This window comes from Triticum aestivum, chromosome 3D, assembly GCF_018294505.1.
Source record: "Triticum aestivum cultivar Chinese Spring chromosome 3D, IWGSC CS RefSeq v2.1, whole genome shotgun sequence".
NCBI lineage: Eukaryota > Viridiplantae > Streptophyta > Magnoliopsida > Poales > Poaceae > Triticum > Triticum aestivum.
Window position 1 is genome coordinate 502,826,765 of NC_057802.1, and position 11,045 is coordinate 502,837,809.

At 43.5% G+C, this 11,045-nt stretch overlaps 1 protein-coding gene across 1 annotated transcript; it reads left to right on the top strand.

Annotated features, from left to right (window-relative positions):
- The first annotated feature begins 5,498 nt into the window (after positions 1–5,498).
- On the top strand, positions 5,499–6,931 carry LOC123075100 (protein PELOTA 1). The gene has a single exon (XM_044497777.1). The coding sequence runs from the start codon at positions 5,656–5,658 to the stop codon at positions 6,790–6,792; it is 1,137 nt and encodes a 378-aa protein (XP_044353712.1). The 5' UTR covers positions 5,499–5,655; the 3' UTR covers positions 6,793–6,931.
- The last annotated feature ends 4,114 nt before the right edge of the window (positions 6,932–11,045 follow it).

Below are 11,045 nucleotides of genomic sequence, written 5' to 3' on the forward strand. Positions count from 1 at the left end.
CGATTGAGCTTTTCTCCCTTAGTTTGCAGGCTTAAGAAACTTGTCAGAGGTCTCATACCTCTTGACGTGGGCACTAGTCTAAAATCCCAATTTCAGTCTTTGGAACATCTCATATGTTCTGCGACGTTTCAAAAACGTCTTTGGTGCCACAATTTTAAACCGTTAGCATTACGCACTGAACTATCACGTAGTCATCAAAACGTGTATGTCAGATGTTTCACAACATCTACAGACGACGCTCGAGGTTCAGCACACCGAGCGGTGCATTAAGGACATAAGCCTTCTATGCAGGAATGAGGACAATCCTCAGTATACGGACCCAGTCCGCATAATTGCTACTGTCAACTTTCAACTAAATTTTCTCTAGGAACATATCTTAAACAGTAGAACTAAAGCGTAAGCTATGGCATAATTTGCAAAGACCTTTTGACTATGTTCATGACAATTAAGTTCATCTGATTATTTAATGAACTCCCACTTAGATAGACATCCCTCTAGTCATCTAAGTGATACATGATCCGAGTCAACTAGGCCGTGTCCGATCATCATGTGAGACGGACTAGTTATCATCGGTGAACATCTTCATGTTGATCGTATCTACTATACGACTCATGTTCGACCTTTCGGTCTCTTGTGTTCCGAGGCCATGTCTGTACATGCTAGGCTCGTCAAGTCAACCTAAGTGTTTCGCATGTGTAAATCTGGCTTACACCCATTGTATGCGAATGTTAGAATCTATCACACCCGATCATCACGTGGTGCTTCGAAACAACGAACCTTCGCAACGGTGCACAGTTAGGGGGAACACATCTCTTGAAATTTTAGTGAGGGATCATCTTATTTATGCTACCGTCGTTCTAAGCAAATAAGATGTAAACATGACAAACATCACATGCAAATCATAAAGTGACATGATATGGCCAATATCATCTTGCGCCTTTTGATCTCCATCTTCGAGGTGCGGCATGATCACCTTCGCCACCGGCATGACACCATGATCTCCATCATCGTGTCTTCATGAAGTTGTCTCGCCAACTATTACTTCTACTACTATGGCTAACGATTAGCAATAAAGTAAAGTAATTACGTGGCGTTTTTCAATGACACGGAGGTCATTCAAGAAATTAAGACAACTCCTATGGCTCCTGCCGGTTGTCATACTCATCGACATGCAAGTCGTGATTCCTATTACAAGAACATGATCAATCTCATACATCACATATATATAATTCATCACATCCTTTTGGACATATCACATCACATAGCATACCCTGCAAAAACAAGTTAGACGTCCTCTAATTGTTGTTGCATGTTTTACGTGGCTGCTATGGGTTTCTAGCAAGAACGTTTCTTACCTACGCAAAAGCCACAACGGTGATATGCCAATTGCTATTTACCCTTCATAAGGACCCTCTTCATTGAATCCCATCCGACTAAAGTGGGAGAGACAGACACCCGCTAGCCACCTTATGCATCAAGTGCATGTCAGTCGGTGGAACCTGTCTCACGTAAGAGTACGTGTAAGGTCGGTCCGGGCCGCTTCATCCCACAATGCCGCCGAATCAAGATAAGACTAGTAACGGTAAGCAAATTGAACAAATCATCGCCCACAACTACTTTGTGTTCTACTCGTGCATAGAATCTGCGCATAGACCTAGCTCATGATGCCACTGTTGGGGAACGTAGCGATAATTCAAAATTTTCCTACGTGTCACCAAGATCAATCTAGGAGATGCTAGCAACGAGAGAGAGGGAGTGCATCTTCATACCCTTGAAGATCGCTAAGCGGAAGCGTTACAAGAACGCGGTTGATGGAGTCGTACTCGCGGTGATTCAAATCGCTGAAGATCCGATCTAGCGCCGAACGGACGGCGCCTCCGCGTTCAACACACGTACAGCCCGGGGACGTCTCCTCCTTCTTGATCCAGCAAGGGGAGAGGAGAAGTTGAGGGAGAACTCCAGCAGCACGACGGCGTGGTGGCGATGGAGCTCGTGGTTCTCCGGCAGAGCTTCGCTAAGCACTACGGAGAAGGAGGAGGAGTTGGAGGAGGAGAGGGCTGCGCCAGGCAAAGGGGTTCGGTTCCCTCTCTCTCCCTCACTATATATAGGGGGAAGGGGGTGGAGGAGGCGCCCTAAGGGAGGGGCGGCGGCCAAGGGGAAACCCTAGATGGGTTCTGGGCGCCCCACCCCTAGGAGACTTGCCCCCAAAGCCAGGAGGGGTGGCTGCCCTAGGGGAGGCGCCCCCATCTCTCCTGGTTACGTGAGAGGGGTTGGGAGGGGCGCACAACCCCTTAGTGGGCTGGTTTGCCCCTTCCCCTTGGCCCATAAGGCCCCCAAACGCTTGCGGGGGCCTCCGAAAACCCTTTCGGACATGCTGGCCATAGCCTGGTACCCCCGGAACAATTCCGGACTCCAATACCCTTCGTCCAATATACCGATCTTCACCTCCGGACCATTCCGGAGCTCCTCGTCATGTCCAGGATCTCATCCGGGACTCCGAACAACCTTCGGTAACCACATACTATTTCCCATAACAACTCTAGCGTCACCGAACCTTAAGTGTGTAGACCCTACGGGTTCGGGAACCATGCAGACATGACCGAGACGTTCTACGGCCAATAACCAACAGCGGGATCTAGATACCCATGTTGGCTCCCACATGTTCCACGATGATCTCATCGGATGAACCACGATGTCGGGGATTCAATCAATCCCGTATACAATTCCTTTGTCCATCGGTATGTTACTTGCCCGAGATTCGATCGTCGGTATCCCAATACCTCGTTCAATCTCGTTACCGGCAAGTCTTTTTACTCGTTCCGTAACGCATGATCCCGTGGCTAACTCCTTAGTCACATTGAGCTCATTATGATGATGCATTACCGAGTGGGCCCAGAGATACCTCTCCGTCATACGGAGTGACAAATCCCAGTCTCGATTCGTGCCAACCCAACAGACACTTTCGGAGATACCTGTAATGCACCTTTATAGCCACCCAGTTATGTTGTGACGTTTGGTACACCCAAAGCATTCCTATGATATTCGGGAGTTGCACAATCTTATGGTCTAAGGAAATGATACTTGACATTAGAAAAGCTCTTAGCAAACGAACTACACGATCTTGTGCTATGCTTAGGACTGGGTCTTGTCCATCACATCATTCTCCTAATGATGTGATCCCGTTATCAATGACATCCAATGTCCATGGTCAGGAAACCATAACCATCTATTGATCAACGAGCTAGTCAACTAGAGGCTTACTAGGGACATGTTGTGGTCTATGTATTCACACATGTATTACGGTTTGCAGTTAATACAATTATAGCATGAACAATAGACAATTATCATGAACAAGGAAATACAATAATAACCATTTTATTATTGCCTCTAGGGCATATTTCCAACAGTGACACCCATGCATGCATGCATGCAACATCTCTCTCCACCATATCCTTGCATTTTCTCTTTGTTTAAAATTTTAGATGCCCAATATCTTCAACAGTAACGCTCTATCACTGAATTTTTTAAAATAATCAAATTCCTGAACACATTGATCTTTAGAACAAGACCAATCTTGAATTAAACTAGCTTAATTGAATTGTGTGAAGGTATATCCAGTTGTCGTAAATGTATACAAGAAGTATTAATTTCTCTCTGTGTGTGGCTTCACTTGTAAATGCCATCAGATAACAGCTGTCCTATTTTTGTTGCATAGAAAAAAGGGAACAATCCAACTATACAAATAATAGATGTCATTGCAATTTGAGTATCAACTGAATTTGAGTGTTCCTATAATGCCCCTAACTAATTACTATACTACCGAAAATCTATTGTAGTATTGGCTCATCTGGGCCCTTCAACCACATAAATGGACGACCCAAATAGACTTGATGTATCGTAAAAGGTCTCTTCTGAAAATGAAAGGAAAACCTGGCAAAGTCAACCATCACCATCAGTATCAGCATGGACATCGTATCACAGCAAGAGGCACCATCTTCATCATCTCAAAATCTGCCTCGGGATTCACGTGTGTCTACTTGTTCCTTCGTTCCTCCTCCACCACTGGTGTCGACGAGGAAGAAAACGCCGTCGCCTGTCACAGGCCTGTGCTAGACCGTGACTGCGTTTTGTCCGAACCGGATCCCGCCGTGTTGGTACGCAAGCAAGGAAGGAAGTTGGTTCCATTTCCATTAGGGCAACCGTTTCCTACCAACAGTACGATGTTTGGGTGACAATGAATCATAAACGCCGTCGCTAGTCACAGGCTCTGAACCCAAAGATTGTTCTCAAAGTTCCATGTGAATTTGTATTGTTTGGCATATTTATTATGTCTACCATCACGGAAGAAACTTACTCCAGGATAAGCAATTGTTATTCATCACTTACTAAAAAGAGCTGATTATTTATCACCTTAATGGTGAAGAGGTCTACTGATCGGCAAACAACTTTGTTGTAGATTAGACCTTCAGCAGTCTGTCATACCCAAATTCATCATTTACATGAACATTTTTTCCCCAGGATGATTTTTTACATTCACGTTGAATTTTTATTTTTTTACATAATGAACATTTTGCAAATAACATTGAATGTTTTTAATGTGCATGATGAACATTTGTCAAATACATCTTGAACATATTTGCTTTTTGCGAATGCATGTTGAACATATTTTAGATACACGATGAACATTGAGGGCGAACATTTTCTTTTAAACATGGTGAAATTTTAATGTGCATGATTGAAATGGATCTAAACATGGAATGCTTTTAAAAAATGTGAACATTACTTTAAAAATATGTGAACTCTTTATCGGGTTTGTATTGCACGTTTTCCTTTTCCCATTTCTTTTTCTACATGAAAAACTTGTAAGTCATGGGCAAACCTTTCTAAATACCCGATGAACATTTTTAAATACATTATAAACATTTTTTAAATGATCATCGTATTGGAATTTGTATAAAAGTTTTATAAAGAAAATACATGATGAATGTCTTTTAATATATTATAAGACAACTGTAATGCATGCCATATATTTGTGAATTATATGTTGATCTTTTTTTTGAACTATGCGATGAAGTTTTTTTAAATACACAGTGAACGTTTTATAATTACACGATTAACATTTTACAAAATTAATATTAAAAAATTGATACCTTTTGAACATTTCAATATATATAAGGAAAAAAGTGAAAAAAATAAACAAAAGTGATAAAGAAGGAAGTACTACGAGCTAAAGTTATATTGGAGTCTCAACGGACTTGTACCAGAGGCAAATTGCTATGGACACCCCAGGCTCGTTGGGCGTCGTGCTACGCCTTCAGCGATCCGTGTCCAGCTGGGTCGCCGCTAATTACGTGCGCATGTAGCATTGGGTTACGGAAACGAACTCTGTCTACGGATCTAAACCTGCTCCATCTGAACTCGGAGTCGATCGGGTCTCCACCGAAACCAACGTTATAAATAGTCCGTCCGTCCGTCCATTGATCCATCCAACACGTTCGCTCCGCTCGCAGCTCACGACGACAACAGCAAGCACAGATCGGTTTATGCTTCCGTCCCCGCTCTCGCATCCATCGCTCGCCGCCGCCGCCGTCAAGATCAGTCTCCCGTCTCCCTCGACAACAACGAGACCGCCGCGCACTTTGATCCAGCTGGACGATGAAGCTCGTGGGAAAAAGCCTCGCCCGCGACGGGCCCGGCTCCGTCAAGCTGCTGCCGGAGGTGGATGACGACCTGTGGGACGCGTACAACCTCATCGCCGCCGGCGACTCCGTCGAGGCCGTCACGGTCCGGAAGATCACGAGGTCCGGAGGCCGCGACTCGGAGCGCGTCAAGCTGACGCTGGAGGTGGCGGTCGAGTCCACGGACTACGACAAGGACGGCTCCGTCCTGCGCGTCCGCGGCAAGAACCTCTCCAAGAACGAGCACGTCCAGATCGGCCAGTACCACACCCTGGAGATCGAGCTGCGGAGGCCCTTCCTCCTCCGCAAGGAGGCCTGGGACTGGCCGGCGCTCGACACCATCCGCAAGTCCTGCGACGAGACCGCCGCCAACGCCGACCTCGCCGTGCTCCTCATGCAGGAAGACCTCGCCCACCTCTTCCTCGTCGGGCGGAGCGTCACCGCCACCAGGGCGCGCGTCGAGGTGCCCATCCCCAGGAAGCACGGCTCCGGCGCAGTCGCCGCGTACGACACCGCCCTCAAGGACTTCTTCCAGCGCGTCCTCGCCGCCTTCGTGCACCACGTCGACTTCGGCCTCGTCCAGTGCGTGGTGATCGCGAGCCCCGGCTTCACCAAGGACCAGTTCCGCGACTACATGCTCCTGGAGGCCACGCGGCGAGGGGAGCTGCGCGCGATCACGGAGCACAAGGCGCGCTTCGTGCTCGCGCCCGCGCCCTCGGGTTACCCGCACAGCCTCAAGGACGTCCTGGCCGCCCCGAGCGTCATGTCGCTGATAAAGGACATGAGGGCCGCGCAGGAGGTGCCGGCGCTGCAGGAGTTCTATGCCATGATCGCCAAGGACTCGGCGCGGGCTTGCTACGGGCCCAAGCACGTCGAGGTCGCGCATGAACGTCTCGCCATCCAGACCCTCTTGCTGACGGACACTTGGTTCCGGAACCCCGACGTTGCTGCTAGGCGCAAGTGCGTCGATTTGGCCGAATCGGTGAAGAAGGTCGGTGGCAATGTGCGGGTCTTTTCGTCCATGCATGTCTCCGGCAACCAGCTCGAGCAGCTCACGGGGATAGCCGCGGTTCTTCGTTTTCCCATGCCTGATTTAGATGACATCGAGATGTGATAATCGCTATGCTTGTTTCCTTTGTAGCGTGTTTTACTTTTACTTACTATCGTTTTAGATGTCTCAAATAAAAACTTTGATCACTTATTTCTGTTATACCAAGCAAAGTTTATATATTGTGGAGGTGATTTTTTTTTCATGGAAATATCAATGTTACTAAGCTCCTAGAATTGCTAGCATGTGGTGGCTCGTGGCTTTGTAAGGCATTGATGATGCCTAGTTGGAAGGGTGCGGCTGCCTGACGAGGGTACTATATCAGTGTGGCGGTAGTATAGGTCGTGTTCCTTTAAACCAAGCGACTCACGCAACGGCACATGAGAGAAAGCACACACATGCCTACAAAGGAATGTGCGCGCCCGCCATTGATCGGCAACAAAGAGACGATGTGTAAAAGCACCATAGGGATACACAGAGTAACTGCACCGCATCAACTGACGAGTCAGAACGATCATAAATAAAGGAAAACACAGGTCAACCGTCTCCTGAACTGGCTAGGCAAAACCAAAACGAGCCAGCCAATCATAATAGCACACACAAAAATGCTAAGCAACAAATGATAAAAACGGTGTGGCGAACCGCCGTTTATCCTGTACCCAAACTACTAGTAAAACCAACAAGAAAAGAACGCAACCACAAACTAGACATGGGTCGGCTTAAGGCGATGTGGTGGTATTGTTAATTGAAATTGTCGATAGATATACACCCTCCTAGGACCGCTCGCTTAAATATGGGACCTCTCGCGTCTGTTTTGGGAAGGTTCTAGAACCTTCCTCGAACCAGGTTTTCTATTTGGTACGTTCTTTTTAATTATTCTGTTACTTCTTTTCTCTTTCTTCTTCTTCTTTTCTCTTTTCCTTTTATTTTTTATTTTAAAATTTGGAATGTATTTTGAAATTCATGAAATATATTTCAAATTAAGGGATTTATTTAATTATTGGGCTATTTTTAAAAATTTGTGAATATTTTTTGTATCAGCGAACTTTTTTTAACCGATGAACATATTCTGAAATTTGCAAATACTTTTTTAATTTTACGAAAATATTTTGAATCCACAATTTTTTAATCAAAGAACATTTTGTGAAGTTTGGGTCCAATTTCTAAAATTTACAAACATTTATTGAATTCTTGATTTTTTTAATTCACAACTATTTTTCAAATTCATGATTTTTCTAAAAAATTCATGAGCTACACTTTTTAAGTCAGGGAACATTTTTTTAATCTTTTTGGAAAATTTAATTATTATTTTGTAATCCAAGAACATTTTTTGAAAGTTGGAACATTGTTTGAGATTTGAAATATTTTTTCAAATTTTTAAAAGAGGCAAAAAAAGAAACCACGGGCGCCCACCCCACACATGGGCCGTCCCAAAACCGCCTGCGTGGGAGCAGTGGGTTGGGTTGTGCTCGTTTGGGCGTCTCACGTCTGAGAGCTCCTCACGAGCGCCTTCAGCGCCCTCGCGAGCTACACTTTTTTGCTCGTTTGATCGTGGTGCCCGCAGGTCAAATCATGGAACGCTGCCCAGCGCGCCTCGCCAGCTTGCTCGCTCGCCTCCCTACTCGCTGACGCCTTCGCTCACTCAATCGCTAGCTGGCTCCCGCTCGATTGTTTTTATAGCTAAATCGCTGCAGTACATACTCATTTTTCTTAGAAAAAAACAATCAGTTGGCTGCAGTATGTATTCTTGTTGTAACGAAAAAATTCATCGATTTCGAAAATAGTTCATTGAATTTTACAAAAAGTTCATCGAATTTTAAAAAAAAATCATTGAATTTGAAAATTAGTTCATCAAATTTCAAAAAAGTTCATCAAAAGTGGAAAAAGTTCATCGAATTTGAAAAAAAGTTCATCAAATTTGAAAAAAAGTTCATGGAATTCGAAAAAAAGATCGTCGAATATGGAAAGAGTTCATCGAATTCGTAAAAAGTTCATCGAATATGGAAAAAAGTTCATCGGGTTTGAAAAAAAGATCATTGGGTTTGAAAAAGTTCATTCAAGTTTAAAAAGTTCATCGGGTTTGAAAAAAAGAGCATCGGGTTTGAAAATTTTCATTCAAGTTTAAAAAGTTCATCAAATTTCGAAAAAAAATCATTGTTGAAAAAAGTTCATCGAATTTGAAAAAAGTTCTTCGGGTTTGAAAAAAAGTTCATTGGATTTTAAAAAAGTTCATCGAATTCAAAAAAGTTCATTGAGTTTGAAAACAAAGTTCATCAAATTAGAATAAAGTTCGCGAATTTGAAATGAATATTCCTGTATTGTAAAAAAAGCTTAAAAAAGGTAAAATGGAAATGAATAAAAATAGAAAAAATAACAAAACCATTCCAGTAAAAAAGGAAAAGAAGAAAAGAAGGAAAAACCTGTAACTAAACACCTGAAGCGCATGTGGCTGGTTGGTTAGGTTAGCGAAGGTTGAACCAGGCGCTCGATGTTTGAATCACGGTCCTACACGTATTGTTTTTTTCGTCTTTAAAACCGAAAAAAGGAACTGTGGGCCGGCCCAGCATGGACAAGGGGGTGTGCGCCCTGCACCATTAACGCTATATCGGGCGCAGAAGGCGCCAAATAGGGTTTGGCTCTCACGTCGACCCACACACGAAATAGGTGGTCCCCGTCCACTATGGCGAATTGCCACTAAATCACGCTATGGGCGGAGCCCACTACAGTGCTTGCCTCGCATTCTTTTCCTGCAGCGCTCGTGCACCGACTCCTTGATCTGAAAATGTTTACGAGTTCAAAATATGTTGATGGATTTTAAAATTCTCATAAATGTGAGAAAAGTTCATGAATATGTAAAAAAATTATATTAATTTAAAAATATTCACGAATTTAAAAAATGCTCGTGAATTTAAAATATTCATGAATTTGAGAAATTTTCATGGATATCAATTAGTAGCACAATCTTCTGTTGTTCTAGATGGACAGTCATTAATTATAATCTGATATAGCTCGATCCCACTCTAGGCTCTGCATGCCCACTAGCTACATCTAGTACCCCTAAAAAAATAGGTACATCTACTGCAAATCTTCGGATACAACTGTCGGCGACGCACTCAATTTTTTCTATTGTAGTGTTGAAAACTTTTTGCGCGTTAATAAATTCTTTAATATTGCTTTCAAGATCAGAGGGCATCCTATTATTATTATTATTATTATTATTATTATTATTATTATTATTATTATTATTATTATTATTATTATTATTATTATTATTATTATTATTATTATTATTATTATTATTATAAGAATTACCATAGTGTCGGTGTAAAAACTGGCAGACCTCGGGGTACGGGGTCCCGAGCTGTGGATCTCGGATCAAGGGTAACGGGAACGGAGGAGACGATATTTACCCAGATTTGGGCCCTCTTGATGGAGGTAAAACCCTACGTTTTGCTCTTGTTTATATTGATGGAGACGTATCGAGTACAGAGTTGATCTACCCCGAGATCATAATGTTTGGTCTAACTCTAGGGTTAGATGAATGATTTTGTGTTGATGTTCCCTCTTCGGGCTAAACCCTATGGCTTATATACATGCCAGTGAGGGTATCTAAGGTTACAAGTAAGTGTGTGCGATAGGGGGTCCTTCCCACACGACCCAGAAACCGTCGGGGATAGGCCCTTCGGTCACACACGCTGGGCAAAATGAGAACGTGTGCGACGGACGAGCGATCAAATACAATTATACATGCCCAATCGGTTCTGGTCGTAAGTACACCCCGCAGAGTCAGTCGCAGACAAACGTTTCCGTTTGTTATGTACATTCCACACAGTCAATGCAAGGAATACGTTTCCGTTCTTATGTACATTCCACACAGTCAATCCAAGAAGTACGTTTTCGTTCGTATGTACATCCCACACAGTCAATCCAGAGAAAACGTTTCCGTTCGTATATACATCCCACACAGTTTTATATATAACCTCGTGTGTGATAGGTGTAACTATCACACACGCTCTGCCTCGGTTAACCGTTTGCTTTTATTTAACTACATCACACACGATTTGGTGAAGAAAATTGTATGGCATTGGGCTATCCATCACAACCGCTTTTACTGCTAGAACCGTTTGCAAAGTTTCATGACCCATTTAGCAGGTTTATTAGTTTACAATTAATAATTCCAATATTACGCAAATTCACATTTCATATCGAACAGTTGTTTGCCGATTTCATATCAGGCACATAAATATATTTTAACATCACAGTACGATAACTACCTGAAAACAGCACAGTGCAACATATAGCTAGTTCACCTTCATAAG

Coding starts and splice junctions, on each gene's coding strand:
- LOC123075100 (XM_044497777.1), top strand. CDS start 5,656: ATGAAGCTCGTGGGAAAAAGCCTCGCCCGCGACGGGCCCGGCTCCGTC.